Source organism: Lepidochelys olivacea (genome assembly GCF_965140295.1).
Source record: "Lepidochelys olivacea isolate rLepOli2 genome assembly, chromosome: 3".
NCBI lineage: Eukaryota > Metazoa > Chordata > Testudines > Cheloniidae > Lepidochelys > Lepidochelys olivacea.
Genome location: NC_140413.1, coordinates 184,912,612 through 184,934,126, shown reverse-complemented (window position 1 = coordinate 184,934,126; position 21,515 = coordinate 184,912,612). Strand labels below are relative to the sequence as shown.

The window sequence follows — 21,515 nt, the reverse complement described above, 5'->3', positions numbered from 1 at the left end:
ACAAAAGCTGTGTGTAGACCAGTCCTTACACTCATGCGCACTCCTGGGATGCTGACTTCCCTTGCACCTGTCAACCCAAAAATGATTTTGTTTTGAAGGTTAAAAGAAAACTGAAAAGCTTTTCTCAGTTATGGAACTGTTAATTCACACATTTGTTTTTCAGAGTTCTTTCTCTCTTTTCTCATGTGATAAATCAAACATGACTTGTTTTTGGAACTTCCAACATGCTATGCATTTAGTCCTCACTAAGACCATGTGACTTGGATGAATTTGAAAAGACTGGCGAAAACGAAGAAAGTTACAAACACATTAAACCCCCGTCCTTTTTGGATACTTATCTTGCAGTTTTTGCTAATGTGATTCTACTAATATGTACATTTACTCGCCTTCCTCATGCCAGCCTCTTCTGACATACTACCTGGGCTCATTTCACACAACTCCTACATCGCTAGAGTGCAGGGGAGAAAGGAGGGAATCCCAACTTTGGGACCCTATTTCTGGACTGAGGATAGAAAGGGGGCCCATATCGCTGCCCCTCAAATGGCTGAACAGCCTTTCTTCAAACATACAAAAATATTTAGCATGGACTGAAATAAAAGTTTACAAGTTCTAGCTGAGAAAATGGTGAGGGAAAACGGGTTTAGAATGGAAATATCTTAGCCTATAGTCAGTGTTGTTGATACAATGGATGTTTAATATTAGTATTGTAACAATGGAGTCCTCTATGGCTTGTTTACTAATTTCTCCTAAATCTTCTAATTCACACTGCTATGTTTCCCCCCTCCAGGTGAATGGAAAAGGTTCATTATGGTGTGTTGATCCGGAATATAAGCCAAATCTTATACAAGCACTGAAAAAGCAACCTTTTCCCTCAGCACTTGCATTTTATACCCCACCGGCATCACGACCGAGGTAGGCAAATTTTCCGTTACAAGTATAGCATTAAGTTATGGTAACCTTTCCCCAAGAACACAACAGCCTGGGCAACTGATGACCCCAAAAAAGTCGTCATTTGAAAGAAAAATGGGGTGACCAGTCATGCCCCCCAAATTCTATTGTTTCCTGACATGGGAGTGGAGAAGAATGGAGGTTGAGGGTTGGGAGAAAGAGACAAAATACTGCATGGAAGGGAGGCTAATAGATTGAAAATGACTAGTGGAGAGAAGGAGCTGAATGGGGCTCAGAGAGGGAAGTGGGCAGAATGGACAAGGAAATGAGAATCTAGTGAGTCTAGATTTTCAGGCTGATACATCAGGACACCTGTCTCATGAGAAGCATTTGATATCTGTGGGGAAGGAGGGAAAGTGTATGAAGCAAGTTGGCAGGAAGGAGGGCTCCCTCTCCCGAAAAACTGGGACACCTTTAAGAAATGGGGGTGGAGAAAAACATTTTTAACCCTGTGTATTCTGTTCTCCCCTAAACTCAACTCATAACTATGTTTTCTATCCCATTCTTGCAAGCCCAGCATCTTTTTTGGGGGGGCGGGAGGGACGGCAAGGGACAGAGGTTAAGGAGGGTGAGAGGAAGGCTGGGGCCGTTGGTTGTTTGCCTCCTGCTCAGTCCTAACTTTTATTTTTTGCTCCACTCCCTCTGTCTGTATGTCCTTTGTTCTTAATCTCCTGGGCTTTCATTTGGGTTGGTTTGTTTGTTTTTACTGCTTGTCTTCTGCTGATTCCTCTTCCCTTTATACACACCCTGTTCTCTCTCTTTCTCCTTGTTCTTTCTTCCCAATGTGACTCTACCAGGGACGTAGCTAGGAGCAGCACAAAGAGGAGCTACTGCTATTAGCAAGTCTTTGGGCTGCCTCTCAGCTTTTTTCAGGTTTGTTGGGAGTGGATATCCCTTCTTTTCTCACTAACAGCTTGATGTGGGGGTGAGTAGCTGTCTGAACATCTGTGGATAGCAGTGCTGCAGAGTGCTTTGGAGAACAAGCAATCCTGGGTGACTAGATACCCTGGGTTTTGTGTAAGTGGAACAAAATCCCAGTTTCAATGGAACTAACCATGACTAGCCTGGAATGTCTGGGCATTTTAAACTTAAAGAAAAGAAGCTAGAAAACATAGTGACTTATTGAAAACACTTATTTGCTGACATATCTACAAAGGAATAATCCATAAAGAAACTATTTCCATTCATGGTGGAGGACTTTTGTATGTTCAGACTATTTTAAAAAGTAAAATACTTAAAAAAATTAAATTGGGAAAATAAAAAATTATATTTAAGTGTGTAAATTAAGCTGAGGATGGTAGATGGTTCAACTCTAATGAAAAAAGAGAAATATTTCAATATTACTTTCTGGTAGAACTTATAATTGCTAGGTCTACTACAAAACTCAACTTTTTACTTTTTATTTTTACTGGTATTTTACTTTTAAATGAAACTGCTACACTGACCCTTGGATTTAACAACCTAATGCAAGCATTTAAAAACATGGCAGTGAATAAAAAGCTTTGCACAGCTTCATGGCTTACTCTTGGGTTTTGTATTCTCTTATTTACAAAAGTGGTCTCTAACCTTCTAGCTGAGTTAAGCCATATGTGATCATTTTTCAGTTTGAAAGAGCCTAGGGGAAGAATTTGAAGCTATTGTAAGGCACTTGAAAAGTGTATTTGGCACTTTGATTATTTTTAACAAGTTCAGAATACCCCAATTTTAAAGTCTACTTTAAAATATGTAAATGCAAAGCACTTTATAATCTATAGCTGCATTTATTTAGAAAGAAATCACTATTGGAATAAAAACATTAATAAAAATCACTGCAGAAAATTTGAGTACTATTTAAATATTCAAAACTAAGTGTCATAATATGGTTAAAAGAAAAGCAACATTTGTGGCACCTTAGAGACTAACAAATTTATTTGAGCATTAGCTTTTGTGAGCTACAGCTCACTTCATCGGATGCATGCAGTGGAAAATACAGTGGGGAGATATATATACACTGAGAACATGAAACAATGGGTGTTACCATACACACTGTAACAAGAGTGATCAGGTAAGGTGAGCTATTACCAGGAGGAGAGCGGAAGGGGGCGGGGGGCGGCACCGTTTCCAGCAATTGACAAGAACATCTGAGGAACAGTGGGGGGCGGGGAGGGGAATAAACATGGGGAAATAATTTTACTTTGTGTAATGACACATCCACTCCCAGTCTTTATTCAAGCCTAAGTTAATTGTATCCAGTTTGCAAATTAATTCCAATTCAGCAGTCTCCCATTGGAGTCTGTTTTTGAAGTTTTTTTGTTGAAGAATTGCCACTTTTAGGTCTGTAATCGAGTGACCAAAGAGAAAGAAAATAACAGAATGCCAGTAGCCATCATCTTCAGCCCCCAACTAAAACCTCTCCAACACATCATCAAGGATCTACAACCTATCCTGAAGGACGACCCATCACTCTCACATATCTTGGCAGACAGGCCAATCCTTGCTTACAGACAGCCCCCCAACCTAAAGCAAATACCAGCAACCACACACCACACAACAGAACCACTAACCCAGGAACCGATCCTTGCAACAAAGCCCGTTGACAACTGTGTTCACATATCTATTCAGGGGACACCATCATAGGGCCTAATCATATCAGCCACACTATCAGAGGCTCGTTCACCTGCACATCTACCAATGTTATATATGCCATCATGTGCCAGCAATGCCCCTCTGCCATGTACATTGGCCAAACTGGACAGTCTCTACGTAAAAGAATAAATGGACACAAATCAGAAGTCAAGTATTATACCATTCAAAAACCAGTCGAAGAACACTTCAATCTCTTTGGTCACTCGATTACAGACCTAAAAGTGGCAATTCAACAAAAAAACCTTCAAAAACAGACTCCAACGAGAGACTGCTAAATTGGAATTAATTTGCAAACTGAATACAATTAACTTAGGCTTGAATAAAGCCTGGGAGTGGATGTGTCATTACACAAAGTAAAACTATTTCACCATGTTTATTCCCCTCTTGACCTCCCTCCACTGTTCCTCACATGTTCTTGTGAACTGCTGGAAATGGCCCACCTTGATTATCACTACAAAAGGTCCCCCGCTCCTCCTGGTAATAGCTCACCTTAAGTGATCACTCTTGTTACAGTGTGTATGGTAACACCCATTGTTTCATGTTCTCTGTGTATGTAAATCTCCCCACTGTATTTTCCACTGCATGCATCTGATGAAGTGAGCTGTAGCTCACAAAAGCTTATGCTCAAATAAATTTGTTAGTCTCTAAGGAGCCACAAATACTCCTTTTCTTTTTGCAGATACAGACTAACACGGCTGCTACTCTGAAACCTATAATATGGTTAGTGGCCTTTTCAGGCTTCTTGTTGAAACAATGGCAACTGAAACGATGGTCATTAGATTCTAGAAGGTGATGTGTTTTACAAGAGCTAGTATTTTTGCATAATGGGCATGAGCTTCTCTGTAGATAAAATTTGAAGTGAAGGCTCTGTCCTAAAAAACCTTTATTCATGAGGGTTTTTTTTTGGTCTTTGTCAAGGTTCCTCCCCCACTCTGAACTCTAGGGTACAGATGTGGGGACCTGCATGAAAACCTCCTAAGCTTACTTTTACCAGCTTAGGTTAAAACTTCCCTAAGGTACAAATTAATTTTATCCTTTGTCCTTGGAATAACTACTGCCACCACCAAACTCTAACTGGGTTTACTGGGAAATGTAGTTTGGATAAGTCTTTCCCCGCAAAATCCTCCCAACCCTTGCACCCCACTTCCTGGGAAAGGTTTGGTAAAAATCCTCACCAATTTGCATAGGTGACCACAGACCCAAACCCTTGGATCTGAGAACAATGAAAAAGCATTCAGTTTTCTTACAAGAAGACTTTTAATAGAAATAGAAGTAAATAGAAGTAAAGGAATCACCTCTGTAAAATCAGGATGGTAGATACCTTACAGGGTAATTAGATTCAAAACATAGGGAATCCCTCTAGGCAAAACCTTAAGTTACAAAAAAGACACACAGACAGAAATAGTCATTCTATTCAGCACAGTTCTTTTCTCAGTCATTTAAAGAAATCATAATCCAACGCATACCTAGCTAGATTACTTACTAAAAGTTCTAAGACTCCATTACTGGTCTATCCCCGGCAAAAGCAGCATATAGACAGACACAGACCCTTTGTTTCTCTCCTTCCTCCCAGCTTTTTAAAGTATCTTGTCTCCTCATTGGTCATTTTGGTCAGGTGCCAGCAAGGTTACCTTTAGCTTCTTAACCCTTTACAGGTGAGAGGATTTTTCCTCTGGCCAGGAGGGATTTTAAAGGGGTTTACCCCTCCCTTTATATTTATGACACGCCCCCCAAATCTCAGCTAGGGTGAAACACTGGCTGGGATTTCTTTCTGGAGCTCTGGGAAAAGCAGAGTTAATAAGACACATGCATCTCTAAATATACTACCAAGTACATAAAGACTAACAATATTTTCCACATCTCAAGGACGATTTTAACCAGTTGATTCTGGGAAACTTTCACGGGAGAGTGCATCAGCCACTGTGTTAGAAGCTCCTGAGATGTGTTGGATGTCGAAATCAAAATCTTGGAGAGCTAAACTCCACCAAAGAAGTTTTTTGTTATTTTCTTTGACGGTGTGAAGCCACTTCAGTGCAGCATGGTCGGTTTGCAGGTGGAAACGCCGTCCCCAAACATATGGGCGTAGCTTTTCCAGAGCGTAGACAATGGCGTAACATTCTTTTTCACTGATTGACCAGTTGCTTTCCCTCTCAGACAGTTTTTTGCTGAGAAACACTACAGGGTGGAATTCTTGATCAGGTCTTTTCTGCATTAAAACTGCTCCCACACCACGCTCGGATGCATCTGTGGTTACTAGGAACGGTTTGTCAAAGTTTGGGGCCCTTAGTACAGGGTCAGACATGAGTGTCGCTTTAAGCTTGTTAAAGGCCTTCTGACACTTTTCAGTCCACTGAACGGCATTTGGCTGTTTGTTTTTGGTTAGGTCTGTCAGTGGGGCGGCGATTTGGCTGCATTGTGGTACAAATAGTGTGTAATAACCGGCCAAGCCTAAAAAGGATTGAACCTGTTTCTTTGACTTTGGGACAGGCCACTTTTGGATAGCATCCACTTTGGCCTGTAGGGGGCTGATAGTTCCTTGACCCACCTGGTGTCCAAGGCAAGTCACTCTGTTTAGGCCTATTTGACACTTCTTAGCCTTAACAGTTAGTCCTGCCTCCCTTATGCGCTCGAAGACTTTTTGTATATGTTCCAGGTGTTCTGCCCAGGAATCCGAAAATATGGCCACATCGTCAAGGTAGGCGACTGCATATTCTCCTAATCCTGCTAGGAGACCATCTACAAGTCTTTGGAAGGTGGCGGGTGCATTTCGCAGCCTGAAAGGGAGTACATTAAATTCATGCAGCCAGAGATGTGTGGTGAAGGCTGACCTTTCCTTGGCAGATTCATCTAGCGGGACCTGCCAGTACCCCTTGGTTAAGTCCAAGGTAGAGATGAACTGGGCCCGTCCCAGTTTCTCTAATAGTTCATCTGTGTGTGGCATTGGATAGTTGTCTGGGCGAGTTACAGCATTTAGCTTATGGTAGTCCACGCAAAAACGTATTTCCCCATCTGGTTTGGGAACTAGAACCACTGGAGATGCCCATGCACTTCCAGAGGGGTGGATTACACCCATCTGTAACATATCCTGGATCTCCTGTTCTGTAGCAGTTTTAGCTTGAGGAGACACTCGGTAAGGTTGGACTTTAACTGGGTGAGCATTACCTGTGTCAATGGAGTGGTATGCCCATTCAGTCAGTCCTGGGGTGACTGAGAAAGTTGGCGCGTAGCTAGTGCACAGCTCCTGGATCTGCTGTCGCTGCATACGCACAAGGGTCATGGAGAGGTTCACCTCTTCCACACCACCAGCACTTTTCCCTTCGTAGTAGACACCTTCAGGCCACTCAGCGTTGTCTCCTCCGTGGGCTGTAAACTGACAAACCTTCAATTCTCTGGAATAAAAGGGCTTTAGAGAATTAATATGGTACACCTTAGGCTTTTGGTTGGAGGTGGGGAATGCTATGAGATAATTAACAGCTCCCCGGCGCTCCTGGACCGTGAATGGCCCTTAGAATCATAGAATATCAGGGTTGGAAGGGACCCCAGAAGGTCATCTAGTCCAACCCCCTGCTCAAAGCAGGACCAATTCCCAGTTAAATCATCCCAGCCAGGGCTTTGTCAAGCCTGACCTTAAAAACCTCTAAGGAAGGAGATTCTACCACCTCCCTAGGTAACGCATTCCAGTGTTTCACCACCCTCTTAGTGAAAAAGTTTTTCCTAATATCCAATCTAAACCTCCCCCACTGCAACTTGAGACCATTACTCCTCGTTCTGTCATCTGCTACCATTGAGAACAGTCTAGAGCCATCCTCTTTGGAACCCCCTTTCAGGTAGTTGAAAGCAGCTATCAAATCCCCCCTCATTCTTCTCTTCTGCAGACTAAACTATCCCAGCTCCCTCAGCCTCTCCTCATAAGTCATGTGTTCCAGACCCCTAATCATTTTTGTTGCCCTTCGCTGGACTCTCTCCAATTTATCCACGTCCTTCTTGTAGTGTGGGGCCCAAAACTGGACACAGTACTCCAGATGAGGCCTCACCAATGTCGAATAGAGGGGAACGATCACGTCCCTCGATCTGCTCGCTATGCCCCTACTTATACATCCCAAAATGCCATTGGCCTTCTTGGCAACAAGGGCACACTGCTGACTCATATCCAGCTTCTCGTCCACTGTCACCCCAGGTCCTTTTCCGCAGAACTGCTGCCTAGCCATTCGGCCCCTAGTCTGTAGCGGTGCATTGGATTCTTCCGTCCTAAGTGCAGGACTCTGCACTTGTCCTTGTTGAACCTCATCGGATTTCTTTTGGCCCAATCCTCCAATTTGTCTAGTTCCTTCTGTATCCTATCCCTCCCCTCCAGCGTATCTACCACTCCTCCCAGTTTAGTATCATCCACAAATCCTCCAGATCATTTATGAAGATATTGAACAAAACCGGCCCCAGGACCGACCCCTGGGGCACTCCACTTGACACCGGCTGCCAACTAGACATGGAGCCATTGATCACTACCCGTTGAGCCCGACAATCTAGCCAGCTTTCTACCCACCTTATAGTGCATTCATCCAGCCCATACTTCCTTAACTTGCTGACAAGAATACTGTGGGAGATGCTTCCATTTTGTGGGCCTGGAGCGCCTTTAAGACCATGACCTGGTACCCTACTTTGAAGGAACGCTCTGGCATGTTTATCATACCACGTTTTTTGCTCTTTTTGAGCATACTGTAAGTTTTCTTTAGCAAGGGCTAAAAAGGTTCGGAGGGTGTTTTGTAGGTTGGTTACAAAGTCCAGAATGTTAGTTCCTGGAGAAGGTGTAAAACCCTCCCATTGCTGCTTCACCAACTGTAATGGCCCCTTAACCTCACGGCCATATACAAGTTCAAATGGTGAAAACCCTAAACTGGGATGGGGTACAGCTCTGTAGGGAAAGAGCAACTGCTGCAACACTAGGTCCCAGTCATTGGAGTGCTCATTTACGAATTTACGTATCATGTCCCCCAATGTTCCATTAAACTTCTCCATCATGCCATTCGTTTGATGGTGGTAAGGAGTGGCATCACCTCTGACTGGGTCTGGATAGAAGTTTCCGGAACAGAGCTAGGCCTCACGGCTTGTTTAGCCTGGCTATGGGTGACCATTCCCACCCTCTTGGCCCGCTTTACATGATTGGCCAAGTCTTCCCCCAACAGCATGGGGATGGGATAATCATCATAGACTGCAAAAGTCCACATTCCTGACCAGCCCTGGTACTGGACAGGCAACTTGGCTGTAGGCAAATCGAAAGAGTTGGACTTGAAGGGTTGAATCATCACTTGGATCTCTGGGTTGATTAAATTGGGGTCCACTAAGGAAGCATGGATAGCTGACACTTGTGCTCCGGTGTCCCTCCACGCAGTGACCTTTTTCCCGCCCACACTCACAGTTTCCCTCCGCTCCAAGGGTATCTGGGAGGTATCTGGGCCTGCGGACCTCTGGTGTGATCCCGGTGCAATGAACTGTAGTCTGTTGGGGTTCTTGGGGCAGTTGGCCTTTACATGCCCCAGCTCGTTACATTTAAAACGTCATCCAGCTGACGGGTCATTGGGGTGAGGTGGGTTGCTGGAGAATGGGGTGGTGGGACGATAAGGGGACTGGAAGGTTCTTTGGGAGGTAGGTGGGGCTTTGGGCGGCCCGCGGTAATAGGGTGTGGTCTGGGGTTGTCCCTTCTGGTCTCCGCTCCAACTGCGACCAGTTTTCTTCTTCTCTGCTACCTCCACCCATCTGGCTCCAATCTCTCCTGCCTCTATTACAGTTTTGGGCTCCCATCTAGGATGTATCTTTCTATTTCCTCAGGAACACCCTCTAAGAATTGTTCCATTTGCATTAGGAAGGGCAAATTTACTGGAGATTCAACACATGCTCCTGATATCCAGGCATCCCAATGTTTCACAATGCGGTAGGCATGTCGGGTAAATGACACGTCTGGTTTCCACCTTAGGGCTCTGAACCTCCGACGAGACTGCTCGGGTGTTATCCCCATTCTGACTCTCGCCTTGGATTTAAACAGTTCAGACTCATTCATGTGTTCTTTAGGCATTTCAGCTGCCACCTCAGCTAAGGGTCCACTGAGCTGCAGCCTCAGCTCTACCATGTATTGGTCGGTAGAGATGTTGTACCCAAGGCAGGCCCTTTCGAAGTTTTCTAGGAAGGCCTCAGTATCATCGCCTACCTTGTAGGTGGGGAACTTTCTGGGATGGGGAGTGGTACCTGGAGAATGATTGCTAGGGTTTGTTGCAACCCTAGGGTTTGTTTCTGTGGAGATAGAGGCGGTTAGGGACTATTTAGAAAAGCTGGACGTGCACAAGTCCATGGGGCCGGACGAGTTGCATCCGAGAGTGCTGAAGGAATTGGCGGCTGTGATTGCAGAGCCACTGGCCATTATCTTTGAAAACTCGTGGCGAACCGGGGAAGTCCCGGATGACTGGAAAAAGGCTAATGTAGTGCCAATCTTTAAAAAAGGGAAGAAGGAAGATCCTGGGAACTACAGGCCAGTCAGCCTCACCTCAGTCCCTGGAAAAATCATGGAGCAGGTCCTCAAAGAATCAATCCTGAAGCACTTGCATGAGAGGAAAGTGATCAGGAACAGCCAGCATGGATTCACCAAGGGAAGGTCATGCCTGACTAATCTAATCGCCTTTTATGATGAGATTACTGGTTCTGTGGATGAAGGGAAAGCAGTGGATGTATTGTTTCTTGACTTTAGCAAAGCTTTTGACACGGTCTCCCATAGTATTCTTGTCAGCAAGTTAAGGAAGTATGGGCTGGATGAATGCACTATAAGGTGGGTAGAAAGCTGGCTAAATTGTCGGGCTCAACGGGTAGTGATCAATGGCTCCATGTCTAGTTGGCAGCCGGTATCAAGTGGAGTGCCCCAAGGGTCGGTCCTGGGGCCGGTTTTATTTAATATCTTCATAAATGATCTGGAGGATGGTGTGGATTGCACTCTCAGCAAATTTGCGGACGATACTAAACTGGGAGGAGTGGTAGATACGCTGGAGGGGAGGGATAGGATACAGAAGGACCTAGACCAATTGGAAGATTGGGCCAAAAGGAATCTGATGAGGTTCAATAAGGATAAGTGCAGGGTCCTGCACTTAGGACGGAAGAACCCAATGCACAGCTACAGACTAGGGACCGAATGGCTAGGCAGCAGTTCTGCAGAAAAGGACCTAGGGGTGACAGTGGACGAGAAGCTGGATATGAGTCAGCAGTGTGCCCTTGTTGCCAAGAAGGCCAATGGCATTTTGGGATGTATAAGTAGGGGCATAGCGAGCAGATCGAGGGACGTGATCGTTCCCCTCTATTCGACATTGGTGAGGCCTCATCTGGAGTACTGTGTCCAGTTTTGGGCCCCACACTTCAAGAAGGATGTGGATAAATTGGAGAGAGTCCAGCGAAGGGCAACAAAAATGATTAGGGGACTGGAACACATGAGTTATGAGGAGAGGCTGAGGGAGCTGGGATTGTTTAGCCTGCAGAAGAGAAGAATGAGGGGGGATTTGATAGCTGCTTTCAACTACCTGAAAGGGGGTTCCAAAGAGGATGGCTCTAGACTGTTCTCAATGGTAGCAGATGACAGAACGAGGAGTAATGGTCTCAAGTTGCAGTGGGGGAGGTTTAGATTGGATATTAGGAAAAACTTTTTCACTAAGAGGGTGGTGAAACACTGGAATGCGTTACCTAGGGAGGTGGTAGAATCTCCTTCCTTAGAGGTTTTTAAGGTCAGGCTTGACAAAGCCCTGGCTGGGATGATTTAACTGGGAATTGGTCCTGCTTTGAGCAGGGGGTTGGACTAGATGACCTTCTGGGGTCCCTTCCAACCCTGATATTCTATGATTCTATGATTCTATGTTGGTATATTCTGCTGAGCCTTTTCCTTCTCCATCTCCAGTGCATGCTTCCTCTCTTTTTCCCTCTCCTCCTCCACATGCTTCCTCTCTTTTTCCTTCTCCTCCTTCTTCAGCCACATGAGTTCTATCTGTGTTTCATGTTCCCTTTGTTTTTCCTCAGCCTGAAATCTGGCTAATTCCAGCTTTTGTCGAGCCGTGGATTTTGTCATCCTGACCTCTCTGTTTTTAACTAAACTTTACACCCGAGGTTTAGAAATAAACAAACAAAAGTCAGCTGTAAAATTTTGCTGTGCTGGAATAGAATACCTATTCTCCGATAGTGATTGTCAGCCTACAGAAAAAGACAATTCCCTTGTCTCTGCTCTGGCCCCAAATCAAAGCAAAAAACCTCCAACTACTTGGAAACCTGCTTACCAGCAGCCCAAAGGAAAAAAAAATTCTTTTTCAAACTTGTGCTCCTTGTAAAAAAAAAAAAAAAAAAATCAAAATCCTAAAAAAAAAAAAGCCCCTGCCACTTTTGTCTCCAGGAAAATGGGTAGAACACCCCCCCCCCCAATTTACTTTTAGTAAAAAAAAAACTTCTGGTTTACCAAGACTGTGAATTTCCCTGCAGGAGGTTAAGTACCCTGCCTCCAGGCAAAGAAAACCTGCAATTCACAAAGATAATCCCCTTTTGTCTCTCCTCTGGCCCCAAAGCAGAGAAAAAACAAGCTGCTTTCAGTTTCAGCTGCTTTCTGGACCTCCTTTCCAGCAGCCCCAAAGGAAAAAAGAATTTCCTTTTTAAAATCTGTATTTCTGGTTCAAAAAATCTCAAATTGATCTCAAAATGATTTCAGGTTAATCCCACCACTCTGCCACCATGTCAAGGTTCCTCCCCCACTCTGAACTGTAGGGGACAGATGTGGGGACCTGCATGAAAACCTCCTAAGCTTACTTTTACCAGCTTAGGTTAAAACTTTCCTAAGGTACAAATTAATTTTATCCTTTGTCCTTGGAATAACCACTGCCACCACCAAACTCTAACTGGGTTTACTGGAAATCGTAGTTTGGATAAGTCTTTCCCCCCAAAATCCTCCCAACCCTTGCACCCCACTTCCTGGGAAAGGTTTGGTAAAAATCCTCACCAATTTGCATAGGTGACCACAGACCCAAACCCTTGGATCTGAGAACAATGAAAAAGCATTCAGTTTTCTTACAAGAAGACTTTTAATAAAAATAGAAGTAAATAGATGTAAAGGAATCACCTCTGTAAAATCAGGATGGTAGATACTTTACAAGGTAATTAGATTCAAAACATAGAGAATCCCTCTAGGCAAAACCTTAAGTTACAAAAAAGACACACAGACAGAAATAGTCATTCTATTCAGCACAATTCTTTTCTCAGCCATTTAAAGAAATCATAATCTAACACATACCTAGCTAGATTACTTACTAAAAGTTCTAAAACTCCATTCCTGGTCTATCCCCGGCAAAAGCAGCATATAGACAGACACAGACCCTTTGTTTCTCTCCCTCCTCCTAGCTTTTGAAAGTATCTTGTCTCCTCATTGGTCATTTTGGTCAGGTGCCAGCAAGGTTACCTTTAGCTTCTTAACCCTTTACAGGTGAGAGGATTTTTCCTCTGGCCAGGAGGGATTTTAAAGGGGTTTACCCCTCCCTTTATATTTATGACAGTCTTGTTTGCAGAGTCAAACCCTAAATTCATAAGGACCTGATCCTGCAGACACTGAAGTAGGAGTAACTTAATTCACAGTCCTCATTGACAACAGGGGGGACCACATAAGTGAGAAACTTTACTCCAAATGCATAAGTATTTGCAGGATCAGGTCCTAAATTTGTAGCACTTTTGTTGTTTTTAGTTTTTCTTTTTCATTGAAGCCAGGCATCAGTGACACACTCATTATGTTAGTTATTGCACATAATGTGAAATACTGGCCCTATTGAAATCTATGGCAAAATTCCCATTGACTTCAATAGGTCCAGGATTTCACCTCAGGCTTTATTATTGCATATTTTCTTTTCTATTAACAAAATGTTTGACATATTTCCTTCTGTCTTTTAGCATTTTTTCTTTTTAAATTCCCTTTAAAAAAAATTACATTTCTAGGCCTCTGACCTGTGCATTCATCCTTCCTTTTTTCTTAGCCTAAGTTTTGGCTATGTCTACATTACAAATTTAACTCAGCTTAAGTTATGTTAACCTACAGCCACTGCTGTAATTAAGCCACCTTGCATGTCCTCACTATGCTCCTTGTATTGGCGGAGCACATCTCCAGTAGCAGCTCTTGCATCAACACAGAGAACTGTGCACTGTGCGTAATTAGCCTTCTGTGCAACTGGCACAGGATGTTTTGGGAAGGGTTTTTAATGCCTCATGGGGGAAGGTTCAGTGTCACATGGTGCAGGTTTCTCAATTCCATCATTCCAGGGGTATTCTACTAAATTGCCAGCTACTTTTCAAATGCCCTGGTAACCTGCAAGCCAACCATCTCTGTTAGAAAGTATGGATCCTGCATTGCTCTTCAATATTGTGTTGTGTGTTATGAACACAAGGCTATAAGAGGAGCTCAATGGGGGACTATTTGGCTGAGGGATGTGTTATACCAATAAAATAAAAACCAGCAGGATCTTGTTAAGGGGGAAAGGCAAAATGCCACATTTATTGTGAATACAGAAAGAATCATAGTAAGCAGTCAGTTATAGCTATAACATTCCATTCAATTTCATATTTATTTACACATTCATTCATACACACACACACAGGTTCTGCAAGGTTATTATCATAGTTACCAGCCTTAGAGTTGCTCATGCCAAGCCACTGGCCAGGTGGCCTGGACACGAGGAGGGAGCAGGGCCTTGTCAGATGCTCATCTGATGCTCCTGGAAGTTGGGTTGCAGAATCAGACCCCAAAGTTCTCAATTTCTAGAGTCCATTTTTATAGGAATTTATTCCCATGCCAGTCTATGGGAATTGCTTCATCATGCTGTTGCTGAATCAATCAGCCGATGGCACATTCCTGACGGCTCTGTGCTGCCAGATGTTATCTTGTTCTTTGGTTCTCCTATCCTTGAGTCTGTTGGGTGGATTCCAGTCTGCCCTCCGGGGGTCCTCTGGTTGTTTCCACTTGATGCCTTCTTCCGCAGATGGACACTGAATTCTTAGGCTGGCACCTCCCTGATCATTCATTTATTATCCACACCAAGCATCTATCCACATACATCCTCTATTTCTATTTTAATCACAATTGTTAACAAAGCGAGATAAATACAACAAAAGGGCGGGGAATCTCTGTGTGCTGTTTCTGTTGTTACAAAGTATTGCTTTGAGAACAGACTCTGTTTTAGGATGTACTGTCACAATTAGCAGCTTGCAGGTTTCACACAGAGAGGGAGAGAAACAGTACCAAAAACCAAGAGACCACTTAAGTTAGTAATACCCTGAAATTTAAACTATGGCGAATCAAACTCATTTGTGATTTTAATACAGAACTTCTTTAATATGATCCAACAGATGCTGTGAAGGAACATTTTAACACTGACGCAGAGTAATGTGTGTTCCTGTAGTATGCCGAGCCTGGCATTGTTTGTTTGCACCCCGCTATAAACCTTGTATGATTGCTGTGTGTGCCCAACTCTTATAATGCGTGTGAACCTATTGCTATTGTCTTGAATGTTAGCAGCAGCCACGATGTGATGGAGAATAATAAAGATAAATTCAGTTTCCAAAAGTAGATTTTTATTCCACACCCATGCAAACATACCTATGTAATACTGAGGTAAACTTCGTACATGCAGGGGAAACTTTCGTATCTTTAAAGGGGATGGAAGAGGGAATTCACAAGCACATACACCCAGCTGTGAGAGCCTCCTTGGGGTATGTGCAGCTGTCCTGTTTAATCTCCCAGGGGGTGGAGTGCCTTAGGTATTTCTGTGGCCCCAGAAGATACATGGAATGGGCAGGTGGGGATGGGGGGAAGGGGAGTGTAGGGAGGTCCTTGCGATTCTTTCCCCCAGCTTCCCTGCAGTGATTTCTCCCCACAGACTCACGAAATCCACCTTCTGTGTACTCCAGGCAGCACCATGTTTGCTGCATGGAGCTGGCATGCTCATGTGCAGAGCCCTGCAACTCCACGGATATCCATTTTATATCTTTTTTGTGGATCACGGATTGGATGTGGATACAAATTTTGTATCTGAGCAGGGCTCTAGCTATGTGAGCTCTTCACACTGAGCAAACAGGAAGAGCAATGTCAAAACTCCATGGGGCTTTAAAAGGGGAGGAGCACATATCTGTGTACCTGACTGCAGGGCAGTGGCGATCAAAACAGTGATCAGAGCAGTCACGGTGGCCATTGTGGGATACCTCCTGGAGGCCACTTACGGTGACGTAAGCAATGCAGTATCTACACTGACGCTGCGTCATTCTAACTAGGTCGTGCTACCCTCTATGCTGCTCGCCAGCATAGCAAGAAAGTTAAAGCAACAGGAGGAGCATTGCAGTGTGTACAACTCCGTAGTTCAACGTAAGCTGCCTAATGTTGGCTTAACTTTGTAGCGTAGAGAAGCCCTTAAATCTTAATCCAATAGTTCTTACGGAGCCATGGTTTAAGGCATAAGTAAATATTACTCTTAAGTTTTATTGTGAACAGAGTAATTCAGATATTTAGCTTCAGCTGTTATTTCAGCAGTAGTGCAGCAAGGAAGCAGTTTCTAAATAATAGCAATAATTAATAAACATATATATGGCATTAGTGAGACTAGTTCTTGAATAATGAGTACTGTTCAGGTGTTGGCATTTTTAAAAGGATGTGGAAAAATTGAAGAGGGTGGAGAAAATGTCTTACAGTGAGAGACTTTGAGAGCTCACAATCTATTTAGTTTATCAAACAGAAGATTCAGAGATGACTTGATTACAGCATATAAGGACCTTCACATGGAGAAAATACCAGGTACTAAAGCGCTCTTCAATCTAGCAGAGAAAGAGGCAACAAGAACCAGTATCTGGAAGCTGAAACCAGACATATTCAAAGAAAAAATTAGGCACAAATTTTTAAGTGTGTGATTAATCATTGGAGAAAACTAACAAGGGAAGTAGTGGATTCTCCATCACTCGATGTCTTCGAATCCAGATTAGATGCCTTCTGGAAGTTATGCTTTAATCAAACACAAATTGTTATGCTCAGTACAGGGGTATCTGAGTGAAATTTAATGGCCTCTGGTACCCAGCAGTTCAGACAAGAAGATCAGATCATCCCTTCTGGCCTTTATGAATCTAATTGCTACTTTTATTAGTGAACAAAATATACATCTATAGTAATGCCAAACAGAATGCTATTCTCCCCCAACCCCCACAGCTTAATCCTATCCTCCTATGAAGAGAGAGAAAATTATGGTTACTGTGCCAGAGGAAGCCCCAGATTTCATCAAGAGGGCTTATATTTGTAGTCAGTAATATTTTAGCATTGTTCACTTGTAGTCCCAAAAAACATAATTGTTGCCTTTTAAAATTTTCGTCAACTTCTGATCTGCAGAACCTGTTTTTAGACATAAAACTTTGGTACAGTAAATGATTGGTATAAATGATGTACTTTGTTTCTGTGAAACCTGTTAAGCAAGTTGAGAATACTGAGCATGGCCAGGCTACAGGTTTCAATATGTGCATTTTGCCTTTGGGTTGATGATCACCTAGATCCTGATCCTGCAAACACTTAAGCATGTGTATAGCTTTTCTCGTGTGATTAGTTCCATTGAAGTCAAATTATGTGTGGACATAGTGTTTGCAGGATCTGAGCCCATGTGAAAGGACAGGTTGCTATATTTCTTGCATACTTGCCACTTCATCTTTATGTGAAGGACTGTAAATCAAACAATGTTGTGTAGATCCCTTATTTTCCTGCTGATAACAGTTGTGATTTTCCATTCTTTGAATAAATTCTCCTTGTTCATCCTCTCCCGCCCCACAGCAACCCACCCAGACAAAAAATTGAAATAGCTGTGTTTGTTTATAGAGCTAAACGATTATGTTTTCTTCTATGGTGAATGTGACAATTTTAAGTGCCAATGAAAATGAGACTGATATCAGTAACTACAGCCAAATATAATGCAGGCTAGCAATGTACCAGTTTCCTTACACACCTCAATTAGTGCACTTTTGTCCCTGATCTGCTGCACCATCGCTATTCTAGTTTTGAAACCCTCCTCAGCGGAGACCATTAACTATGCCAAATTGAATTATGGTTATATGATAAGGATGAATCCGCAGTGGTAATTGGACTAATAACAAAAATATCATGGGCAGTGGCAGATTACTGCACATGCCCAAGGGTCTATGCCTAGGGGCGCCAGCAAATTTGGGGCCACTGGAAAAATCTACCCCCGCCACAGCCCCAGGGGTAGTGGTGATGGAAAGAAGAGAGCAGGGTCATGGGGGAAGAGGTAGAGTGGGGCGGGGCCATGTGCGGAATCGGTGCAAGGCTGCGGAGGGAACGGGTGGAACGAGGCGGGGCCATGGGCAGAGCAGGGGCAGGGCTGCAGGGAAAGGGTGAAATAGGTTGGGACTATGGGAAAGGGGTGGAACAGGGGTAGGGCTGCAGGTGGAAGGGGTGGGGCAGGGTGCCAGGGTCCCCCCATTTGCTCTGGTCCAGGGCCCTATGAGACTTTAATCTACCTCTGATCATGGGCATGCCACACGAACAGATGATTCCAGAGCTGTAAGGACGTGCGCAACCAAAGGAATGAGACAGTCATAAATAAAAACATTAATGTCAGCCAAAGGATTCAATTGAAATTAAGCTCAATTCGAAGAAATAAATACATTTTTAAAACAAAAATCTCAGATAGAACCTGTAAAATGGAAAAAACCCTAGAGAACTAACAAAATTTAACACAAACTCATCTAAACATTATGGCCAAGATTTCCCAAACTAGATGCCTAAAGTAAGGTCTTAAATCTGTAGTTAGCTATCTAAAATTGATTTTTAAAAGTGCTAAGCAACCAGCAATTCCCATTGATTTCATTAGGATTTGTGGGTGTTCAGTACTTCTGAAAATAAGGTTGCTAACTATGGATTTAGAAGTACTTCTGAAAATAAGGTTGCCTAACTTTTTAGGCACCCAGGTTTTTTTAATCTTTAATCATGGCCCATGCTCACTGCAAAGTTCTGATTATACACTGGGCTTGAAAAATCTATCATTGCCTACTAACCTGAGTTCAAATCCTTCTACGATGGTAAATAAGACCAATGCTCCATGCAATTTGGAGGAATAAAACAGTTGTGCACTGTTTGTTGTATGCGGTATTTAATTGCAACATATTGCTAATCAAACTTCTTTTGTATAAATTTTTAATGAAATTTAACATACTACAAGGGCTGGTTGAGTATCAAAAATATTTTCTGAATATACGACTTGATTAATTTCACTTTATGTATTTACTTGATTAATTTCACTTGTATGTATTGAATAATGTATTCACAGAATAGTATAGGGCCAGCTTTAGAGCTGGTCAGATAATACAAAAAGTATCTGTCAAATAACTGTATTTGACAAATACTTGTGAAATTTGTAAATTAATGTATGAGTCAAGTCCTGTTTAAGCAGCTCTGCTTACTACATATCTTCCCCCCCCCCCCCCACTCCTTTTCTTCCCTGGTTTTTCTCTCATTTTTGTCTTTTCTGTAATATTACAGTGTATCGCTTCCTGCATTGTCTTCAGTGTCTGAGACCAATATGAAAGATGGGGGTGGAGGAGTGCACAGTCGCCAAAGGCAACATCTAGGAGACAAGCCAACCTCCCCTCACCTGTCCATGGACCCCATTTGAGGGTTTACGTGTCTGATTACATTTGAAGGCCCTCTCCTCTGCTCTCCGTTTCCTTTGGAAAAAGAAGTCTCTCTGTTCCTTCCTTCCACTGTAGTCTTCTGGCTATTAGTGTGTCTGGGAGTCCTTTGCTTTGCCCCACTTCCAAGCCTCCTGGCTGCTGTGAAGGGAAGAGGCACATATCTGTGTTGCTTTACTGCTCCCCAAGTCTCAGGTTTTGAATCTTCCTCCCCAGTAAAAAGTTCCATTGCCTGCTTTTACTTCTGTTCAGAGCTTTCTCTAGCAACTGCAGAGTGAGATTGACTTAATTCGTCATTGACCACTGCATTTTGATTAGCAGCAATGAAACCGACAAAACTCTTGATAGTCTTTATTTAGCTGCAGCCTGGCAAAATCCTTAGCAACAGTAGAGGCACCTGGGTTCTGGACATCACTGCACTGATTTACACTTATGTCATATTTAGAAAGTTTTCTTCGCAACCATAAAGGCTAGAGCTTTTTTAAAAATGTTAATGAACACCTAGAATCTGCAGAAGTTGATGGCTGGCCAAGCAAAGTTTCCTAATCACCCCAAAGCGAGTGGGCTTTTTTGAGTCCTGATTATAAATCTATATAATACAGTAATCAGACTGGCTTGCTTACCACCTATCTACCAAAAGTAGTAGAAATTGTGGGGCTTCCTTGGCTTACCTCTCCTATTTTAATGACTTTTTTCTTTTAACTTTTTGTGGTATAGAAATTTCTTCACTTCATCTATTCACAGTATATTAAATTTAGTACTATTTATGGCTTTAGTAAAAAAATTTTTCTTTTCAGTAGGTCATCCTGTCCTCATTACTTAACCTCAGTACTTAAGCAGAATCATGGCCGGTCTTTCAAAGGTAATTATGGCATTAATTTTCTGTATGTTTTGCCCTCCCACAATGCTATTCATATTAAGAATAAATTCTAGACTGAAATGTGCAGATGGACGTTTTTCAAAGTGTACAAAGACTCTTTCAGAAAAGTCAGTTAATTGAGTGCTCCTTAGTTGTACTAGTGTGTCTTTGGTTTAAACTGATTTTGTTCTTTTAGTAAATCCATCACAAGAGCTATTTTTTAAAAAAAGTTTACATTTTATACCTTGGTGTAATTACACCAATGTGTGCACTGTTATAGTGATATGGGCATATGCTGCGCCTTTATGACACAAGGATGTCATGGTGTAAATAAATCTAGAGTAGCCTGGTTAACGCTGCCATCCCACCTCATAAATGCTCTGTGCAGGATATCCTGCTTTATGGCTACTCTTATGGCTATGTCCTGCAAAGCTTTGTGTATTAAATTCTGCTTGTCTGTTCTCCTTGTTTTCTATTCTCTATGACAGTGGGAGAAAAACTCTTCTCTGGTATAGCCCTGAGTCTGGTTATTTATGTTGTAAGGTACAGAAGTATCTGAAGATTTATGCCTAAAGTCATGATGATTAATGTGGTAGCCAGAAGAGCCCTATGGCTGCACCATGGGCCAGCACATCTCTCTGCAATGTCAAAAAATGTTGGCTTTTACCTTTCAGAGAGGAGAAACTGCATTTGGATAAATCATGGATCTATCCCACAAGGCAGAGGTGCAGGATTACAGTTTCCTATGGTCTACTCATGAGATCCATAAAATACTATGGGATCCAGATGTGAGTCTCACAGTTATGCAAAGGAGGAAAAATAGCATGTCTATCTTTTGCCATCCTGGTGCTGAGAAGGGGTTCCACTGTTCGAGGAGCCAATCCTCCTTTATGGCCTTCTGTGCTCCAACAGCCAGTAAGGGCAGAGGGTGATTTGTAATAAAAGCATGTGATGGTCCCCCTTGCAGTCTGAAGAGTACAGGGCTCTGTTAATGATATGACAGATTATAAAGATTCCCCTCCCTATGTATCCGAGACACGCCATTTCCTCTGCACCACTCCTTAATACGGGTTGTCCTTCTTTCAAAAGGTCTCTTCCCTTCTCCTTTATTTTATTTTCAAGGGAAATTTCATTTGCCTTCAGATGAAGCAAATTCTAACAAGAAGCTGACTTTTGTGCCTGTCTTTACTGTGCAATATCTGGGGGTTTTGCCCCTCCCCTCTTTTTTTTAAAGAGAGGATTGTGCATCAGTCTTCATTGACAAGTGGGTGTTAACCATGGTGAACCTGTGTGACACTTACTACATTTTCAAGCCAGCCTCAAGGGCATAGGAGGCTACCATCCCTTTTATTCAAGAAAAAGTTTA

General features: G+C 42.9%; 1 protein-coding gene across 4 annotated transcripts in view; it reads left to right on the top strand.

Annotated features, from left to right (window-relative positions):
- FOXN2 (forkhead box N2) overlaps positions 1–21,515 on the top strand; it is a 136,499-nt gene that overhangs the window by 102,678 nt on the left and 12,306 nt on the right. For 3 of the 4 annotated variants that reach the window (XM_084623298.1, XM_084623296.1, XM_084623297.1), the window contains 2 exons: positions 788–912; positions 20,088–20,152. In XM_084623298.1, coding sequence (XP_084479424.1) covers positions 788–912; positions 20,088–20,152 — 190 coding nt within the window. The remainder of the gene's footprint in view (positions 1–787; positions 913–20,087; positions 20,153–21,515) is intronic. The other variant, XM_084623299.1, reaches the window with a different exon arrangement.